We start from the raw sequence: 22,451 nt of genomic DNA, 5'->3' as shown, positions 1-22,451 counted from the left end.
GCACCATTCGTCGTGTCGGGTGCTTGCATATGCAACACACAATCGAAAGGATGCATCCGAACGGCAATCTGCTGGTTTTAATATCACCTCTTTTTTGCCACCACCCTGATCAGCTCCAACCCGGTCCCGCTTTAATCATCATTTGGCGGATTATTAACCTCCCCGTTCGGCTTCCTTGTCCCAGCAGCGTTGATCCCTCAAAGAAAAAAAGACAAGCTGAAACTTCATCACACTGATTACCGCCATCATCATTGATCGAATTGTTTTTTTTTTCTTCTGTGGGGTGCCGTGCCTTAAGTCCTTATGATGAGGATCGCTTTTGCCTGGAACAAAAAACCCGAACGAACTGACGCCATTATTTATCTTGGTTGGTGCCGTGCAGGATGACAATTCTTCGTGGGTAAAAGCATTGGTTGCGAGCATTGATGGGATGAAATTAGCGAGATGATCGTTCCAATAATTTAAATCTGCAGAAAAACAAACATAGATTACTTGGAAACATTATTCGATGAACGTTGGAGATGAACGACAGCCGGAGCGTTTTTAGAGACGAAGGGTATGATAAGAATTTCAAAAGGTTCGGTGGGTGAAAATTTTAACATAATCAGCTCAATAAAACTTCGGGAAATCATTAAAACAAAATTGAAAAGAGAGCTATTCAGCTCTTATGGACCTTTAAAGTGATAAGAAATTATTTTTTTTTTTTTTAATTTTCCCTCAGAACATAATTTGTTGTGCTAGTTTCATCTTAATAAACATCAAAATTGTCGGAAGCCTTAATGACGCATCAAACGTAGCTGATTTGCTCCGATAAAACATCACTATAACAGTGGGTCATTTTTAAATTCTCAAACCCTGGGGTCTAAAAAGCTTCGTTTTAGTTCAAAACTTATCCATGATTTTTGCAGAATTTTATGATTAACTTTTACATGAACTATCATGTTTGTGTGTGAAAAATGAATATTTTGTACTGAAAAATGTACATCATTTTTGTTTCTTCAGTGGAACCGAGGCTTATGGTTTTTGTGCCAATTTATAATTTTACTAAGAGCAAGTTCAGTGGTGTTGGGAAAAAGTGGTAGAAATTTTGACATTTTGAAAATTTTACCATGCAAAAACGTTTTCAAGATCTTGGGGCGTTCTACTTTTTTAAAACACTGTTTCTATTTCAGCCTTATGTGATAGAAATATTGCTATTTTTGCATCACAGCATGCGAAAATACAACACGTGTTGTAAAAAACTAGAAGGCCACAGATCTTGAAAATGTTTTTGCATGGCAAAATTTTCAATATGTGCCGTAAGTGTCGAAATTTCTACCAATTTTTCCCCACACCAGTGAACTTGCTCTAAAGAAAATTTTTCGCTCAACAACTTTGTTGAAGACCGTAAAAGACGATGCTGTCAAAATATGGCTGCTGTGTGATGGACGACGAAACGAATATAAAAGTCAAATTCCGGGGTTGGGGTTATTCACCGGCAAGAGAAAGTTCGATGTGAACGACAAATTTAAGAAGAAGAAAATGTCGATTTTCGCCTCCAAATATCTCGTTTGGCAGGCCATCTGCTCTTGCGGGCTGAGGAGTGAGCCTTTCGTGACAAAGGGCACAGTAAATGGCGAGATCTACAAATCTGAGTGCCTCGAGAAGCGCCTTTTTGCCGTTCTTGCAGCAGCACGACGAAGCTCCGCTATTTTGGCCAAATTTGGGATCATGCCACTATCCTAAAAGTGTCCTGGAGTGGTATCCCAGCAAACATAAAATCGCATTAGAAATGATAGATTAAGTCTTTAATAGTGTTAATTCGAATCGCAATTCCTACGAAATCAGTAAACGATCGTAAAAATGGTTACTAAAAAGTCGGTATAAATCGGATTCTATAAAACGTCCGCCATGTTTGCACATTTATCCTCTTGCGCAGGATGTTTCTCTGCGAGTAGCAGTGTAGCCAGATTACTAAAAATCAGAAGGTTCATTTGATAGAATTGGCCAATGAGAGAAGTAGCAAATATTGTCGATAGCAACGGTTTGCATGAATCGAGAGCAATGGCGCTCTCTTGCTTACTTTCAGGATGTACGAAATGAAGTGTTGAATATCGTCCAATTTTTATAGTTTTCATCGCTCTATAAAGAATTGAAAAATATGTATGTATATTGCCTTCACTTTGGTAGGTAAATGCTGTTTTTTCGAGTTTTGTACAAACATTCTATAATGCATATGAAACGTATAACAAAGTTGTTGAGAAATTTACCTACAAATATGTTTGCTGGGATGAGGCCAATTCCGTCCTTTTTGTTTCGAAGGACATGAACCCGCCAAACTGTCCGGAGCTGCGCCCGGTGGAGTAGTACTGGGCTATAATGAAGCGGGAACTTCGGAAGAGCTAACAGTCAAATGCGAGGACATTTGGTCGTGATTCGACCAGAACGAACTGAACGCCATTAACATTTTTCCGAGTCACTCGAGTTTAATGTACAAATATTTTCAACTTTAGACAAAATCAGTAAAACTCAAAAACCAGAATCAATAGTTGGTAATCCAAGGACCGCATTCCAGTGAGTTATTTCAGATTTGTTTTTATTTGTTTATTTGTGTAAAAACATCAACGGATCACCTGTTGATCCTAATGATAGCTTAATAAAATAATGAGTTACAAACAAGTTAAAAACTATCTTAGTCTACACAGTCCTCGATACCATTAAAATTTTTCTTCGGAACGTGGCTCTTGAAACGTCGAAATCGAAGTACTCGGCGAAGCGGTTAAAAGTTCTAAAAATTGTGATGTTTTGGTTTCTCATAAGAATGACAGGAGTTTCAAAATCTGCAGTTTGAAAATGTTCTCATGGCGTTCAGTTCGGTCTGGTCGAAGGCAGGCCATTTAAGAAAATTAAAAAAAGGAGAAACTGGTACTGGACGACACTGTAAAGACTTTGATGGAGGGCATCAAGCGAAAATGCGTTCAATTTTACACTCAAGGATCCATTGATTAACTTTTTTTTTATTTTTAAAGTAAATATCTGTATAAAACTATCCTTAAATTTTGGTTTGATTCTAAACAACAGCATAAGAAAATTGGCATGACATTTTCGGTGTCGCAATAATTCCGTGTTAGCCCTTTAGTATCCGATTTTTTCAATCACATGTCCAACAAAATAAAATCGCCTGGATTTGTCTGGCTTGGATATGTGCGAGAAATGTTCTGGTATGCGTGAACATCATTCTTTCAACATTATTCCACAACAAAGCAATTCAATTTTTCAGTTAAAGCCGGCTCCCGGATCTCGTTGGAAACTTTAAATTTCAAAAAAGGTTCCACTTTCTTTGAATTTCTGCCCAAGCTGAAAACGAAGCTCTTGGAATGCTTTATCCAGCCAATATTGAACTTTGAAAGGTAAATCTGAAGCTTTCTTTTGCAATTTCCACGAAATCAATAATCGGATCGCTGAAACGACCCTTCGTCTCAGCAGCTGTAAAAATTCCTGCAACGTATTCCCCATTGAACGTCCGTCATTCAGACAAAAGTCATTGAGATCATAAAAGCGAAAACTATCTCGCTCGTATATTTATTTATAAAATTCATCCATTTAGAGCCGGGTTCGAGCGGCAGCAAAAGGGTGAGGGACGGCAAGTGTACTACACATGTACCTACTTTACTGAACACAGGATGCATCCGAGAAAGTACGGCAAGCAAGTAAACTTCTAAAACGGCTGCTAGTTGGCACCGCGATGTAGTACACACATGTTTAATTAAATTTTATTATTGTTTTCCCTCCAGCTTACGCATTCACCGGTTTGGCTTTTCCCCCCTTACAGCCCTTCTAAGTACCGCGCATTTGTGCATTTGGCCCGAATAAAACCGCACGTACTTTACATACACACGCGATCTGAGCCCAGTTCAAATCGAGCTCCCGTCAATAGTAAATTGTTGGAGATCGTTTTCTTTATTACTACCATAGAGCGAGATGCGGGCAGATCTTGTTTGATTCACAGTTTCGAGCAGAAGTTACCTTCGGTAGAATTGATCTACATTTTTATCTCTCTCTCTCTCTTTAGAATAGTAGCAAAATGTCCCGTCCATGAGAAACCGATTGACATAATACCCCGACCGGACCCATTGGGAATATTTGTGTCAAGTAGGTATGTCAATTGCGACACGGTTGAGAAAAGGCGAAGCGCTCCTTCGGAATCTGAACACAATCTTCCGCAAGAATTTTACATTGGCTTTCAATATTGATCATTACAATCTAATTGAAAAGCCCTTGGGGCTTTCGAACGAAGATGCTCCATGTTCCGATCAAATGATCCAACAACTGAGAAAAGAAATATTTCACGCATTTTAAACATCGTAAGTTGGTTAAATTTCGACACCTATGCACGTTGTCAAACCGTATCCCGAGAAAAAAAAAAAGAAGACCTTCCTAAAATCAGGGGAGCAATGAAACTGTTTTACATCTTCAAATCGGGATGCCAGATGAATCTTTGACGTTTTGTAATTAGGGAAAAATATAAACAAAAGGTTACAATTTTCGATGAGTTTCAAACTTATTTCACAATGGACTTTTCCTTTAGAGATTTCTAAAAAAAGTAAGTAGAATAAAATCTGATTGATTGAGGTCTTCTTCTACTATTTCAAACATTTTTTGAAAAAAATAGATAACTACTAAGCGGTAAATTGAGTTTGAAAAACTGGTGTTTTTCTTATTATTGAAAACACACATAAGTATTTGTGTAGTTTTTGAATGATAAAATGCGTGACTCGATACAGATTTTCGGTCATCGGAATCTTCGACATAATCTGCATATCCCATTAGCGGTTCCGATGTCGCGTTTCTGCGGTATACCAACGCCCGAACGGTCATTCGACGAAGGTATCGCCGAATACGCTTCAGGCCTTGCCAATTCCTATCAGCTGGGCTGGCTTGATATTTCCTCTTTGAAAGGCTTTTCGGTGATAACCTCACCATCGTTCTACTTCGTCCAATGAACGTTCATCTCACGAAACCTGTTGTGACCTAGGATAAGTCAACCGCTCCCCATGCCGTACTTCTCCAGGGCTGCCATCCATTTGGCGATAACGGTCTTCCAGAAGACCCATTTGTATGACGCTTTAGCTCGCAGATGATTTGAGGTACCTCTTCATTAATACCAGCAGCTATGTTATTCACGTAGTGCTTAGTAGGTTCTCGATTTGTTGACTACGTTTCAGAGTCGGTTCAGGATTGACGGAATCTTGGCTATCGTCGGCATCGCTACCCTTAAAGTCGCTCTCGTCTCGCATCATACGCTGACGGGCACCGGAATCGATGATTCGTTGATTCCGGTGGCTGATAACCTCAGCACGTGGGCGAACAGAGTTTCTCGCATATTGCTTTCTGGTAACCCCAGAGAAGCAACCTCTTGTAGCTAATAGTGCTAATTCTTGATGCCTCGGAGAATAAGCAAGAGTTCGCCCGGCAGCACCTGTCTATAACGCCTCAGAAATCAAGGAGTTGTTGAAATCGCTGGCGACTAACCGTCGCCCAAACCCCCTCCTCCGACGCACCCGGAACAGCTTCCAACCTTCGAATAAACGCTTGCGCATGCTAACTGTAGTGCAGCTACCGAGCACGAGAATGATCTTCTAGACTTGCAACTTCATGGCATTTCGTTCCGCTTCGAGCGCTCCAAAAAGCCGGAGAGCAACGTTCAAAAGCATGAGTCCGATCTGGCTCTGATGCGTTGCTGAAGTTACTGACAACTAACCGTCGCCCGAAACATCTCCTCCAAAGCCACGGAAAAATTGTACTGTAGACTTGGATGAGCTTAAGCGTATTGATCGCAGCGTAGCTCACGATCACGAGAGTAACCCTCACGGCAAAGAGCTTCTTCCTTCTGCGCTGGTCGCTGATAAACTTGCTAACCGCAAGTATTGAGAGTAACCGGGAGAGTATTCATTTCTGGATGAGTACTTTGATACTCTTACCCAGAATATCTGGCAATACTGTTGTGTTGTCACGAACCCAATTTGAGTAGTCTCGCCTAACTGTGTGATGATGTAAACATTTGTACTGCGTCATCACGTGTTATCAGCAATCATTGATCTAACAAACAATGTTTTGGTTCTGCTCGTGGCAGCAGAAATCGGTTGCTTGCTGGTTCAGAATGCCGTTGGGAAACCTTAGGTAAGTTTCAACAATTTTTTTCCGTCGGCGTGTCTTGCAAGTATCTTCTCATAACAAAAATTTGCCCAATAATTATTGAAAAATAACATGAGGAGCTGATTCCTTTTTAATTATATACTTGTTCCCAAATGCTCTGAATTCAACTATGGAGGATTTTGCGGCGCTACTGTTTGGTTATTATCTTCCAATGCGGTCTGTTAAATATTTGTTGTCGAAAACAGTAGAAGGCCTTTGCAGAGCGTTACAAAACTTATTTGGAATGTGTCCCTCAATGCGGAAAAAACCAGTACAAATGGATTATTTTTAAATTAATTATTAAATTTGAGGTGAACAGGTTTAAAATGTATTGATTACACTGTGTCAGAATGAATGTTTAATAAGTGATCAAGATCATAAGCGTGCCGTGAAAGCGTTTAAGCGGAATCCTAAGTGTTCAGTCCGCAGAGCGGTCTGAAGTAAGGACGCGAAGCGAAGAAAGAGAGCGGGGAGTAACAACATCAGCCAATCAGCGAGCAGCGCGCGAGGAGCCGAGATTATAAAAAGCGCGGTCCCGTCGGTCGCGCAAGTTTAGTAAATTTTCAACCGCCAACACAAACGCATCCCGAGAGAGCAGCGAAGAGAGAATCTGAAGAGAGCGAGAACCCACCGGAGAAGAAACAGCAGCCAGCAGGAACGGGCTGCTCGCATCATCGTCGTCGTGCTCGGACGGAGCCGATTGCATCGCGAGAGCGAAACGGTGTTCGCTCATTCAACGAGTGTTCGAGAAAGTTCCAGCTAGTGTGTGAATAACGAATATAGAAAAAGTGAACAGTAAATAGAGAAATATGAGAAGTTAAAGTGAAGTGTTTTTCTTCGTGTTCGCTGCTCCAGTTCCTTGCTTCCGGTTCTCTGTTGCCACACCCCAAAGGGCTCTTTTCAGAGCCGCTACGAAAGAGTTTAGTTACTGTGGCAACCACCGATTAGTTTTGGCATTCCAGGCAGCCTGTCCACCGACCTGCCTCCACTGGTTTGGCAACCACAGGGGTTGTCAAGTTGAGGCCCAATCCCACAAGGGGAGCGGGCAGCCAGTGGTTGTTTTTCATGCCACCCACCGTGATACAGTCCACCCTCTCCACTAAGGCTGATGTCATGCTGAAGCAACTAGCAACGCAACGTTCACACGACAAACCAGCTCTCATTTGATCTCCATGGAAAAAGCGCAGACCTGCAATCCGGGTCGTGATTTGATGAGTTTTTGATGGCTCCCGAAAGAAAGGAGACGATTCAAAGCATTATCAGATGTAGAGAAGTGATGATTTGTAGGGAATTTCAAAGCGACAGGTCGCACCAGCATGACATACCAATGCGTTGCAACGCTTTCTTATTGGAACGTTGCGTTGTGTTGCGTTGCTAGTTGCTTCAGCATGACATCAGCCTAATGCTGCAGGTTTCAAGACGACGAAATAGTTACATGAAACTATGTTTTTAGCTATTGGTATCAATGATATTTTTTTTTTTTTGGATTTTAAACCAGCTGGTTTATTCATCCCCAGTATCAATGATTAGTCGACAATAACTAAACGAGACAGTAGAGAAACGTTGTGCTTTAGCGAGAAGTTATTTTCTTTTCTTAATTACAGAGACTTTTGGCCTGCAGCTGGTTAATCTATTTTGCAAAAGAATTGCATGAAACTATGCAGATAAAAATTTCTTCATTGCACATCAAACTATGCCTTGCTTTTAATTGAAAAAAAATCACAATCGGACAGCACGGTATCAACATCCGAAAACCCCGGCAAAAACTGAAATGATTATCAGCTTTCAGAAACATCTTAAACCGACACGCTTAAATCCTCTAAAACACCCGAAGCACCGAACCACCACACGCATGGTTTATGGGAACTAGATTTGATTAAAATAGCGCCGACACGCTGCTAATTAAAAACCCATTTTATCACCTCGAAACCCCTGGGCCACAACCGTAGATGCATGTAGTAGATCAAGTCAACTGGGAGTGGCGACCGCGAGGGCCATAAAATGGCAGTTATTCCTAGAAAGAAAAATCTATCTCCCGGTCAGGATATGATCCAACGAGATATGCGCGAAGCAATTCAAAATTCGACACCTTAAAAATTCCATTAAAATAACGAGCGCGCGCGTCCCCCGCCCCGTTTGATCTAATTCATTCATTCAAAGTCCGGCAACGATCCGGAGGCTTTTAGCGAATCTTGATTTTTGGAAAAGAGGAACCCACATCTCCGCCGGGAAACGTAACAATCTGATCTCTGCCGAGAGGGGGAGTCGTCGATTAAGCTATAAACTAAATCACGCTTGGCCCCCCCATCTCTGGACGGTTGCACCACTAGAACGGTTCATCACCCGACGAGCAGGGAACACTTCCTCTTCCAATCATCTGTCCGGATCACGGACGCATTTTACGACTTGGAGGTGGACCCTGTTATTGGATAATGTCGACAGAAAGGCGAACATTTCTAGTTTAGTGGGTTTTGCATAGGGTTACCATCAACGTTGCCGAAATCACAGAAAAATCTGTAATTTTACAGAATTTTCCGCAAATTATCATCACAGAATCTGAGTCACAGAAAAATATTCACACATTTCAAAGAAATCGCTTCAGCATGGCAGCACCCTAACCATCGCTATTGTCCCATGTTTAGATCGGTTGACATCCAGCTTTATTTTCATCCAATAGGATGAAAATCCCTTGAAAGAAGTTATTGAACTATAAAAAGACATACACCGTCTTAACCGATTTAGGCTTTACATACTGAATAAATGACGTGGACAGTTTAAGATTAACATTTAGCACCCAGTACCGAGACGGGAATCGAACCTATGCCATCAGTGGATTACCGTCTACCACGCTAATCACTCGACCACCGAGACGTATGTATATTATTACACTGAACCTTGAAAATACCCAAACTTGAGAACTTTCCCCACCATCCCGAATGAAATTGCCTCCCTACAGGTTTGGCTATTGACGGCTTAGCCCAAAGTTAAGCTATTGAAAGAGAACTCATCCCCCAAAATCTGATACTACAATTAAATGGAAACCAAAAAAAACGATGCGGATACGGGAATCAAACCCATACCGGCAGCGGCACTGCGATTATCATCAAAGGATGCTAACCGCTCGACCACCGAAGAGCTGTTGCGATTAACTGTTACAGCAACGTATATCTGAGACTTTCTATGGAGGAATCAGGAATAAAATTATCCCCCAAAAAAAAGTTCCTCGCTTTGAACTGAATACAAACGATGAAGGTAATAGAAGCAGATTTGCCAACATTAAAAAATCCCCCCAAAAAAACAGTTCTTGGCTTGAAGAGCAAGTTTGGCATATTGACAAGCTGTGATTTCTTCACCAACTTGAGTTGTCAATATTGAACTCAGCTTTGGGGGGTGGAAGTTCTCAAGTTTAGGAACTTTTGATTTTCAGTGTAGGATATGCACTTCAGCATTTCAGTGCCTATAAACTGTTTAGAATATTTATCAATGCCAATAGGCTAGATCAGGGGTGAGCAACCCGCGGCCCGCGGGCCGCATTAGGCCCGCGAGTCCCTTTTGTGCGGCCCGCGAAGCTTTTTTCAAAACTTTTATGCCTTAACTTTTTTATTCAATGGATTGTTGGGAAAAATAATATGTCTTGATCAAATATGCACTTATCTGCATTTGTATCACAATCATTCAGACTGTTAGTTTTTTTCTGGCATTTGAAGAATTTGTTTTATTCTGTTCAAGGCATAAATACAATTTTGTGCATTGGCATAACGTAATATTGGAGTTTTTTTTATTCAAAATATGTAGCCTGAATAAAAGAAACTACGTATTCAACTCCTACGACATTGACAAGCAAAATCGATTAAAGTAAATCGGAAGAGCAGCCAAAAATCGGAAGCTACACATGATCAAAGAAATTTCGAAGTCCGTTAGTGAAGTCATAATTTTCGTTTCAAGCAAAAATAAAGTTGTATGTTTAAAAATATGCTCAGCAGATAATTGTTTTAAAATTATTCTATTCATTTCGGCAAAAAGGCTTGTTCTCTTAGCATTCAAATACTGGCAAAAATATTTAATCCGAAACCTTGTGAAATAATTTCTATTTCTGAATATTGACGAAAATTACGAAAGTTTAATAATAATGCCTGGGTGAACGATTTTAGATTTTTTATCGACTTTGATCATTCGGCATCAAAGTAACTGTCGAAAATTGTTCTTGATAAAAAATGGATATCTGAAATTCTGTTATTCAAAAGGTCTTTCAACTTTATCTGTGATGCTTTTTTTCCAGAAATTTTATAGAAAATTTATAGCAAACATAGGAAATTTTACTTTTAATTCGCATTCCACATTACCAAAGTAAATCCTATCCCAATGATATCTAAGTAAAATTAAAAATTATAAAAATCTAAAATTCTAGGATCAAGATTGTAGTTTTGAAGATATGTGAAATTGAACATATTTTTGTGATTTCGACAACCTTGCTCAACATCTCAATGCAATGATCCAATGCAGAACTTCAATTTAAAAAACGGGGCTTTTACCGTTTGTAGAAAAAAAAAACTAGGCTTTGAGGACATGTTTTAATTGGGGAAAAAAATCACAAAATGTCAATTAGCGATTCAACGTCCAACGCTAAGAAGACGGTGATTTCTTTGAATTCTCACACTCTTAGTTATTACTGTGGTAAGCTCCAGAAGATTTTTAAATGGAAGTGATGGTTTTTAAAAAGAATGTTGTAAGAACGAAAAGAAGCAGTATTATTAAAAATTTAGAGAATTTAAAAATGACAAAGATTAAGTGATGTACCTTTTCAGTACCTGGTATTTAAAAAGTCGTGATTTATTTCTGTTTTTAAACACGTGTATTCGTTTTATCTTTCCTTTTTCAGATTTGTTTTCGCCAAAAATTTGTAGTTTTAAAATATGACGTGGAGCTCTGGTAATTATTAAAAAATGTTATTTGAAATGCGGCCCGCTGACAAGAATTCAAATTAAAATTGGCCCGTTTGTTCAAAAGGTTGCTCACCCCTGGGCTAGATGACCTTCAAACGTCAACCCTTTAAGCACTGATCATACTGACTGGACACTCAATTTCGTTTGTTGGATAATTTTTCCAACAGTACGCAATATCGATTTCAGAGTGCGCATCGAAGCAATTTCTACGATCAAATCGGGCTAAACAAGTATATTTTTCCTACAGGGCATTTTTTTGTCAAGTTTTGCAGGTTCGCCACCTACCGTCGGTATTGCAAACCTGAAAAATTTTACAAAAAAATTTAACCATAAATTGGCGAATTTTTGTTCTTAGTGTCATGTCAATGTGATCAGTGCTTCAAGTGTTGAGAACTCCCAAGGGGTCCGGAAGCAAGACGTATGGCATCCCTATGCGAAGTATCGTTTGCTTCGAGAAAAAAAATGGTACAGGACTAGTTTTGGATCGTGTTGTGCCAATTGTAAAGTTAGCTTTTATAGAGTTGTAAAAAATGTGCGAAACACATGTTGGGACGGCGTGGCCGACGTACTTCTGTGGAAGATTTCCGTTGGCCCTAATGAAGAGATATAACTAATTGGAGAAGGACTTACCCATGAGCTGTAGAATGATGGTAGGACGGTGGTCCCGTGGGATCCCAGAGTCCGTAGCGGCCATCGTGGGCCGCTCTTTGTTCCACCGTTGGCAGTTGTGAGTGGAAAGCAACGAAAGCCGACGGCAGCTGCAGGGGACTGTAACCTGCTCCGGCTCCGGGATTGACAGTTCCATTGACAGCAGCGGCAGCGGCAGCCGCAGCAAGCCCATGTGAGGCCGCCAGGCTTTGATGATGATGGGCTGCCGCGGCCAACGAATGACCCGGATGATGGAACGGGTGAATCTGCATATGCTCGTGGAAAGTCTCTTTTTCCGGCATTTTCGGAACAAACTCTGTGGTTCTTTTCCGCTCGGAAGGATCCCAATTCAGCTAAAACACACTAACACTCATACACGCACTTGTAAGCACTTGGAATTCTTCAGATTATTTTCACTTATCCATCTTTTCCTGGCACGGCAGTACTCCCACCGGGCACAGTCGTAAATATTTCTCAAAGTAATACACTACGACGACCCATAGCATCAGGTAATATATCCATTCATTTCTAGGAAAATCCTTCCTGGTCGTCCGTTTTGTTTCTTCCTTCTTAGGGGTGTCGCCTCAAGAAAGGTCAAAAAATCATTCCGTACGCAATGACTTTCGTTATCATTGCTTCAACCGTGTAAAGGAATTATTTACAAATCTTCACCATTCAAACTTATCGCAATAGCATCAACATTCCCCAAAACAAATCTCACATTAAAAAACGCGTATCACGTCCAATTTGTACCACAAATCCTATTTGCCGACGGTAAATTCACATCCAAAAAAAATCACCTCGCAAAGATCTTTGCACCACACTTTGTTCTCGCGTCAACAAAGAGCGCGCGCCGCGTGGTTCAATCAAATCAATTAACGCTACTTATCAACTGGGAACCCGCTAATTGAACTATTTCGCTATCTATCAACAACTTCCATTGTTTGCCCGGCACCACCAGTGAAACCGCGTCAATCAAAACCCCTCCTTCTGTAATTGTGGCTGACTGCTAAACATCGGTCGGAACGGCAACACGGCTTGTCGTCGGTCGTGATCGACAAAGATTGAGACGATCGTTCGGCCTCTCGTACTCGTGAGACTTCTCCGCACAGACTGCGGAAGGAACGATGGCGATGGTCGTCATCAGCCGCTGAAAAACATACAAACTTAAAGTCCAGGTTACTGCTGCTAAGCCTGCTGAAGTGCTGAGCTATGTTTTGTTCGTGAGCTGGATCGGAGTGTGGGAAGAAGTGAGGGAGGGAGAGCAACGAAGCTTCGACGCACGACGAGAGCGAGAACCATGAAGAGCAAGCAACCATTAATGAAGTGATCTTCTCTCGTTCGGCCGGCGGCCTCGGGCTAAATTGATTGTTAAAATGCTCTGCTGCCATACACAATCGCATACGATCATCAGTTGAGTATACAAACAACAACAATGTCCAGATTTTCTGCGCGAGGTAGCCAGATCCCTGCAACGTTACACGATTTGTCTATGTATCGTGTGACCAACATCTTTTAAATAAGTGGTCGTGAATCTCGTTTTTAAGCTTTTTTTCCTCCGATTTAAGCTTTTTTTGCCTTGAGAGCATAGGAGACAAAAGTTTAAATCTGAGGCAAAAAGCTTAAATCTGCCAAAACGAGGGGAAAAACAGGGGAAATCTGAGAGATGTGCTCCACACGGTTTGAATAACATTGCCGGGAAGTGGAGGTAGCGTAGAGGATCATCAGCTGGCTGGAGGAGCCCAGATTCTCCCTGAGAGAAAGAGAGAGAGTGTGAAATTTAGGAGCAAGAGAGTCATGAGGTCGAGCCGAGCAAGCAACCAAACCAACAAACAATCCTGAGAGAGATCACGATCGCGCTGTAGAATCATCTGATGATGGTTGAAAGGAGAGTCATCATGGCTGGGGATCGGTGGAATCCATGATGCCGCAAAAGATAGGACACAGGACTTGCCGGGTTGCGTGAAACGAATGGGAGTACGGGAAGGCAAACGTGGAAGGATCAGACGGGCTGAAGGCAGATGAAAAATGTGTTTAATGATAGCCAGCTAGAACAGAAAGTTCAGAATGCTTGTTTTCGTGTGGTTCCTTAAGGATCGGGAAGGTTTAGTTTTGTGTCAGTGAAAAAAAATTGGGATCGAACTGTGACATCATAAGTTCATATCGGCCATAAGTTGGTAAAGGGTTCAAGCATTTTTAATTCTTGGAGTTAAATATCTCGAGGAGGGAAGGCGATGAGGATTATAAAAAATAACTCAGATTTCGATAAATTGAAACAAATTTGACAAAAACTTGCATGCAATAATCTTGCATACAGTCTACATTGTAAAAAATCGAGTTATTTTGTACCAAAAACTTTAAAAAACTTCAAATACAAAAAGTTATACAATTTCCATTTTCTACAGTTCATCTTTCGCTCTTTTAACTGTTTAAATTATTGAATTAAATTGTTCAATAAAATTCCTTTAACTTTAATCATTGTCCTCTTCGACATTTTGTAAAAAAATTGACGAAGAGGGGGGAAGGGGGTGCCAAAAGAAGAATTTTAAATTTGTGATCTCAAAATAGTTTTAAAGTGTATTACATTTTTTTTTTCAAATTATCACTACAGATCCCGTTCGATTTTGGCAACATGCCCAAACATTTCGTGTTACCAAAGTCGAATGTTGCCAAAATCAAACGGTTTGTTGACTTGAATTTTTTTCTCTTATTTGAAAAAAATAACTATTATTATTATAAGTAACGTTGTTTTTAGTCAACTTCCGACCATTTTAGTCATTTTTAATTTATTTTTTATCATGTGTTTGATGCATTTAGCACTATTCTTGTTTTGTTTATAATGCTTATTATTTTTTGTCACATTTGCTGTTTTTGTCGTTCTTTATCATTTTTTAGTTGTTTTTTGTCATTTTAAGTCTTTTGTTTGTATTTGTTTTTTAACTTTTTGAAATTTTAACCTTTTTGTCATTTTTGAGTACCTACTTTATAAATAAAAAAAAAACTTGTTTTTTTTTGTTGTATTTCATAACCATTACAGAACGGAAAAACGTATTCATTTTTTATTTTCAAAATTATATTGGTCTTGTTATAGCGAAAACTAAAACGTAATGTTGTTTCTAAAAACCGTTCGATTTTTGCACATGTGCCAAAATCGGATGTTGCCAAAATCGGATGTTGCCAAAATCGAATGTTGCCAAAAACGAACGGGGTCTGTATATATATTTTTATTGACACAGAAGTGAAAACATAACATTGCTTAGTTCTCCTATTGGCACAGAAGTGAAAACATACTGGTTTTTGAATATCATACTGCTTTGAAGCGTACTATTTTACAATTCCCACACACAAGAATCAATGCAAATCGTGTCCTGGAAAGTGCTTCAACCCTCATCCGTCCCGGAAATTTTTACCCATTACAGTCCCTGAAGTGTCAATTTGACACTCCTGACTAAAAACAATATATCTCTCTTGTTTCTCAACCGATTTTTACAAAATTTATAGTTTTGGAAACCTCGTAATGTAACTCAATTATGTTTGTCAGACCAAGTTCAGCTACAATACTTCAATTTTCTGTTATTCAAAATCGAAGGAAAAAATCCGAAAAAACAAGCTTCGGAAAAAAGACTGTAGATCTGCTATGGAATGCTCAAACATTTTTTTCACTATATGTCTGTCTAGCTGAAGTTAAAAACTATACGTTGCACAATAGTTTTAATTTTTTAGATTTTTGTTTGAGATCATAACCACAAAAAATGGTGTAGTTACATAAGCGCTGCGATACTTTGCAAAAATATGATAAATATAAATCCAGGTAATTTACGCGGACGTGATAGTGGTACTTGGCGATGACTTTTTTTTGTAACATGTTCATTTGAAACGCTCTAAGGAGCTAAACTCGTTTTGTTTGTTTACAATTGTGTGTTAATATACTCAAATTCCAGCGAATTTTAGCGCAAAAAAATCTTTAAAAAAAGAGGTAAATTCAGAAAAAGTTAAAAAAATAGCAGTTTTTGAAAATTCGTCAAAAATTCTCTTTTTCGTATTTTGACAATCAAAAAAATGTAAAAATGTGCCAAATTACGTCAGCTTTTCAATCCGCATTTCAAAATTTATCTGTTGTTACTTAAACAATTTTGACGGTTCATTTAAATGTACGGATTTTACACCACTTTTTTACATTTTTGGTAGCCATGATCTTAATTTTTTTTTTTTTCAAATATATAGTTATGTGCAACGTATAGCTTTTAACTTCAGCTTTCTTCGACACTAATTGAATTTTTTTTAAGCTTTTTGTAGCCGATCTACAATCTTTTTTTTTCGAAGCATGTTTTTTCGCATGATAAAAATAAAATTTATATCATCGGTAAGATAAAATTTAAACATTGTTCAACATTTAATTTTTTTTTCGAAAGATTGAAATTCAATCGCAGTAGTCGAAAAAAACTAATGAGGTAGCGAGAATACCCCACACACGCTTCTTCAGCTTCTGAAGCAATACGCAAATTCATAACTTCATGTCATCTCATTTATTCTCAAAATGAAAATAAATATTTACTAATTAGAAATACTTTTCATCCATTGTGGGAATCTTTCGGAACACTGGAAATTCGCAATCATTGATCCAAATTCTTGTTTGTTTTCCCAATCCTCCCAGCCTGGCTTTCGTATTTCGGTACCTTTGAGTTTCCTTCGACTTTTTGGACTTCCTAATTTCTTTATCATCCATGCCACAAAATACACATCTTTCAATTTTACACTTTTTCCAAACTGAGTACATTTCTGTAGAAGTCTCCCATCAGCTCTTAATGAGCGAATTTGCCAATTGCCGTATTTCTTTCTTCTCCAACGGAAATCCACTCCTGATTTATCTTGTCTTTATGATAACTTCAGCAAATACACTAAAAGGCACAAATTATTTCCTGACCTCTTCTCGGAATATTACAGCATAAACGAGAAATGTGAAAAATTATATCTTCAGGTTTTCAAATAACAAACGTACATATAGGCATGAGATTTTTTTTTATTCCAAAACAGGGAACAAATCCTAGAAAACGAACGCGCGACTGAAAAACACATCCGGTCACGAGCAAGGTTGCTTCGATCTCCTCAAAGCTCCCACGCAACTAAAACTACCGTTAAACTGTTTCAGGAAAGCTAAAACAGTTCAATCAATGACCTGATCTGTCAAGCCTTAAATTTATGCTCCATTGCAAATTTAAACAAACTGCTGTTCAGCTCTCAAATTTTTGTTAAATGTAAGTTATATGTAAGGTTTGATTCTGCTCATTATCAAAATATTAAGATTAGGTTGATATGCCAGGTTTCCTGTTTTTCTTGTCGAGCCCTGTGGAGACACGACTTTAATTAGAAAAATGGCTTGAATTTGGCAAGGAATATGATTTGTATACCTTGTTATTATCAATGCAGTTGAAATCCGAACCCTTTCTTATGTTTGGTTGCAACTCTTAAAATATATATATTTTTTTTGTTTCGATTATAGTCGTTTTAACATCTTTATGTCATTCGCGACTTATATACGATGCAGTTGGCGGACAGTCATTGAAAAACTTATCCGGTACAACTGTGATCGATGTTTAATCTTGGGCTCGAACTCACGGACATCGGCTCAGGAAGCAACTGACTTGCCAATTGAACTATATTGCAAGCCCTCTTGGAAGATGTTTGATAGATGTCTGGTAAACATGAAATGTCGTCAGTGATGTCACCGTCGCTGATGTTGACGAAATCTCCGGTTAATAAGAGAAACCTTAACGTACAAATGGCATTCACTGCGATATTTAAAAAAAATACATTTAACGCGAACAATCGGTAAAACCTCGTTGAAAGTGTCATCTGGCGCTTACAAGGTTAGGTTCTACTGATTCTAATGACCGTTCAAAAACGACTTATTCAAGGCTGCTTGTAAATTCAACAGTCTCTGTAGTGAAAATAAAAATGAGGATGTAAATTTTTCTCAGCTTAAAGTAATTCTAATTATACTTAACAGTTCAACGATTTGAAGTTGTACAATCTATTTTGGTATAAAAGTTTATTTATTGATGAGTTTATATACGATTCCCGAATACGAAAATATTGTAACATTACAATTCCTGTAACAGTTATAAAACGATTAGAAACAGCGTAAAAAAACGTTTAGAAAATGATATCTGAAACCATAAAAAACATTGCACTTATCTTGAATTCCAAAACGACGGTCTGTTGAATATGGCGTTAAGTTATGTTACTGTTTAAAACTATTAAAACTTCTATATGGAGACACTGTCCTAGGAACAGTTCGGGTACGGTTAATGAAACGCTAATGAATAACGTTTTCAAGGCATTGAACTGTTTATAGAATGAACATGTGTGGGCTTATTTTAAACGATTTATCAAACCGTTGATCAAACTGTTACGGAAATCGGATTGATTGTTGTACGAACCGTTTGTACTAAGATTACTGTTTTGTTTATGGTGCCTCATATAACGCAACCGTTTAAAAAACTATTAGATTATATCGTTAAACTGCTAAGAGATGATAACCTTAAAGCTTTTTTAATGTTAAAGAATGATGTTTACCAATCATCAAACTATTTACAATGCGTTCATTCAACGTTACCCAGAACCGTACATGAATGACAGTCCTCACCCACACATAGAAATAGATGTAAATATTTGTGGGGATTTTCGGATGTGAGAATTCAATAGAATTAAATAGATTCAAATTTTTCACTTTATTTAGTTTTATACTTACATTATGATGAAAAAATAAAGTGGACGATGTCCTGAAGTCTATTAATTCTGGTGGACAATCATCCCCAGTCGGTAGAGCGGAAGGTTGGTATTGCATGTTCAGCCCTACTGGATGCAGGGAAACCACCATTGCCCGAGTGATGAATGTGCAGGGAAGCTGAAATTAATTTTATTGTCAATCGAAATTTTAAATATTAAAACTATTATTACTTACAAAATTTTCCAGTAGTTCGAGAAGTTTTCCCAAAACAGTCCCGATTGCACTGTCTGCTGGAGGCTGACTTTTTTACGAAGAAATCCATTATGCCTCCGACGTTTCCCGCTATAACACTATTGTCCGGCCACACAGATTAAAATTGTTTCCCGCATCGGCTAGACTCGCAATCGCTGAACTTTTTGAACAAGGAGTTGTTGTTTTTTTTTGTGTTCTTCTTCCAGTGGTCGGCAGTGGTGCCGACTAGACCGACTTTTTAAAATTGTACCAATATGAGATTAAAATGTGAGAATATAAAAGTTTTAAAACTTTGATGTTTCAGTGTCGCCTGTTAGCATGTATGCAAGCCTACACACCAAATTTGTAATTGCTTGTTGTTTTTTAACATACAATGAATTAAAATCAAAATTAAGTTCATGGGTTCGTATAAGAAACATTCTTTCTACCCTTACGTTTTCAGACCCTAACTTGAAGCGTTAACAATTGTTAAAAGCATCTTGTAAATCAAAGAGATAACCTCGTTTAGTATGATGATAGTAAAAAAAAAATTAAAACTTTTGTAAATGTGTACTGATTTTGTACAAAACCATCTGGCATCTCTGACCGGGCGTTTCGTTAATTTTGACGTGAATGACAGAAGGGATGAACGGTATGTGTAACGGTTCAAGTTCGGTTTTTATGATTGAAGAAAAGTTGAAGGAAATCGTTATATCATTTTATCACCTTTCCAGATATCATCACGTTTTCACATAATCGTACATATTTTGTTCTTATCGTTGGCGAAGTAAAGTTTAGAAGAAAAGCTACGTTTACAGATACAATCACTTTTACTGAAGCCGTTGATGTATTGTATAAACTGTTTGAGATATGGTTTTTTAGCATGCGGGTTGCCCCTTTTCGAAAAATTGTTACTTTAAACAGAGCTATCGAAATACAGTTCCATCTATTGCGCCTTTGAAGAGTCAAGTCAAGCAATAGATGGATCCGTTTTTCGTCAATTTTTAACTGCTTCTTTAAAAAAGAGCACTAAAAACATAACAGTTTCTAGAGACTTTTTGTTCGAGCTTGTACGGCTGTGGAAACTACTACCTACTCGTTTAAATCGATTTACATGTCTGCTCGATTCTGTCCAGTTGGAAACGCACCAAATATCACTATGCTGAATATTTACTGGTCCATCTTATTCTATCGTTCCAGAACCAGTTCACGAAAAACAACATCTCTTTTTTCTTCCATTCATCTTTCAAGCATGATCCTTCGCAGCACCACAGATAGAAACGTTTCCTCGGCGTTCAATACACCTACCTTTCAACCGAAAGCTGCATCCGAGTTTAGTCCGAGGAATTTCGTCCAAAATGAGTCTGGTAGCGTGTAATCGAATTGACAGTCAGACTGCCTCACAGAGCCGTTTTTACAACTCAATAGGGAACAACCGAAGAGCGAGAGAGAGCGCAATGAGAACATCGACTCTCTGTTTTGTGTACTTCTCGCTCGCCCGTGGTTAAAACGATCGAGCGAGATCCTCGATTCTCTCTCTTGTTTTCTTGTCGGTTCTCTCGAGATGTTTCCTTTTAGTTGGAATTATTCGCTAAATTAACAAATAAAAACATAAACATGATAATCAACAAGAAATCCGGTTCCTCACGACATATTTATATGTACCGGGCCTGTTGCTGCTGCTGAACTGTACTATTCGGTCGAGCCGATGGCCGTTCGGCTTCATCATCACCAGGTCGAAATAACCAAACGACAACAGCAAACTCAAAATTAGAAGACGATGGAGTGAAAACAAGCGGGAGGGCTACTCACACACGCTCTCTCCTCACTCAGCCATAGGTTAAGTTAAGCTATATCTAGAAATTCGGCATGGAGGAAGAACTTCGGTATTTTCGTTTAACGTATGCGCGATCGCGTCGTTGTCGTCGTCTTGTATTTAGATGAAAAAACGCTCCTCTTCTGACTCTTGCGCTTGATTCGATTCGTCGTCTCGCCGATTAATGATGTACGCGTAGCTTTTGCGTACGGGTTTGGTCGTTCTTATGTTTTTTAGTCTTCTCGGTTGGAATCAAATTGGGAACTCGAGCGCGCACGAGGAGAGAAAATTAAGAGGTATCTTTTTAATGACTCACTACATGCAATTCGTTTTCGAGATACTGGTTTTTTTGGGGCCTCGGTTCGTCTTGGTAGCGATTCTTGCAGTCTACCGAAAGAAACACATCTTCTCAATGTTCGACGGTGAGTTCGAAGAATGATCAAATACTTTGTAAAACCAAACACCAATTCGGTAAAAACGTGATTACCCAAATATAATTTTGTCAATAAGTTTGCTTCATTGACTTCCTGTGCGAGTTTCATTATTTTCGAAACCCTCAATCAGTTGTTTTAGTTCCGTGTGGTTGAATCGGGCTCGAAAGACCAATATAATGAAGGACACTGTGTTGAGCCTATCTTTGTTTCGGAGACTAAACATTCGTAAAACCGTAATTCCGAGTCTCTGGACAATGTGACTGTCAATAAGCTCGGTTTTCCCAAATCAAGCATGTGACGCTTTTAATTTAGTAGCAAGCCAACTTGGGATCATTTTCACTCTGTTTTAAGTTTTCCTTGGTTCGGAGCATTAAGACGCTTAAAAAACCTTGGTACTTTTTCATCATCCCTTGAGATATCTTCCTATTAGCACGCTCATCTTCTTTCCTTGGTCCACGTGGACTCACAACTATTGAGCCTTCATTTGGAGCCGAACTTCAATCGAGTCGGTAGGCTCACAGGCGAACATAAAAAATAAGGATTAAGGCAAACTCGGCAGGAGAATGCTTATCTCATATTCGTTTTCATCCTGGTGGTGCACCGGTAGTGCACCAAGTGCTGTCAAAGCGTTTTTTTTATATGAAGATGACAGCAGTTGGTGCACTACCATCTTTCCACCAGATGAAAACGAATATGGCATTAGATTGATGGGCACCAGCACCAAGATTATGGGTAGACTTCTTTAATTGGTTCCTCCGGTCGATTCTAGTTGGAGAGTTTTGTTATGAATCACTCCATTGGCCGATCAAGCTGTTGAATCGAATTCGTCCCACATGAAATAAATAGCTTCCGTTGCTTTCGGAAGGGCCGCCGGTCTCGGAAACACGCAGGTGCCCTCCGGGTCCAATAGCTAGGTAGGTACATCTCTCATCATCTGATCTCAGTTTGACAACGTAATCTTTCTAGCGTGCGATCAAAAACAAAAGCGTAAGCTCGTGAGAGCTTTTTGGTGAAATGGAAGTACAGACCCTGTTCGATTTTGGCAACACGCTCGTACATTTTGTGTTGCCAAAATCGAATGTTGCCAAAATCGAACGGTTTTTTTTCTCCACTTTTTTATCAGTTATTTTTACAAAATAACTATGTTATTATCAAAAACGTTATTTTTAGTCAATTTCCGACCTTTTCTAGTCATGTTTTATTCTTTTTCATCATGTTTTTGATGCATTTTGCACTTGTCTTGTTTTGTTTATAATGTTTGTGTTCATTTGTCATATTTGATGTTTTTCTCGTTCTTCATCATTTTTTAGTTGGTTTTAGTCATTTTCAGTCTTTTGTTTGAATTTGTTTTTTAACTTTTTGAAATTTTCATCTTTTTGTCATTTTTTAGTACTTAATAATTTTTTTAAACTTTTGTTTTTATTGTTGCATTTTATCACCATTTCAGAACACAAAAACGTATTAGTGGTATTTGT

At 38.8% G+C, this 22,451-nt stretch overlaps 1 protein-coding gene across 1 annotated transcript in view; it reads right to left on the bottom strand.

Moving 5' to 3' along the window:
- Nucleotides 1-12,915, bottom strand: part of LOC129740429 (transcriptional activator cubitus interruptus) — a 181,831-nt gene extending 168,916 nt beyond the window's left edge. The window contains exon 1 of the mRNA XM_055732100.1: nt 11,748-12,915. Within this exon, the coding sequence (XP_055588075.1) occupies nt 11,748-12,067 (320 nt within the window). The 5' untranslated portion in view covers nt 12,068-12,915. The remainder of the gene's footprint in view (nt 1-11,747) is intronic.
- Nucleotides 12,916-22,451: the final 9,536 nt, after the last annotated feature.

This window comes from Uranotaenia lowii, chromosome 1 (assembly GCF_029784155.1).
Source record: "Uranotaenia lowii strain MFRU-FL chromosome 1, ASM2978415v1, whole genome shotgun sequence".
NCBI classification, from domain to species: domain Eukaryota; kingdom Metazoa; phylum Arthropoda; class Insecta; order Diptera; family Culicidae; genus Uranotaenia; species Uranotaenia lowii.
Note: the sequence above shows the minus strand (reverse complement) of the source record. Positions and strands in the feature narration are given on the sequence as shown.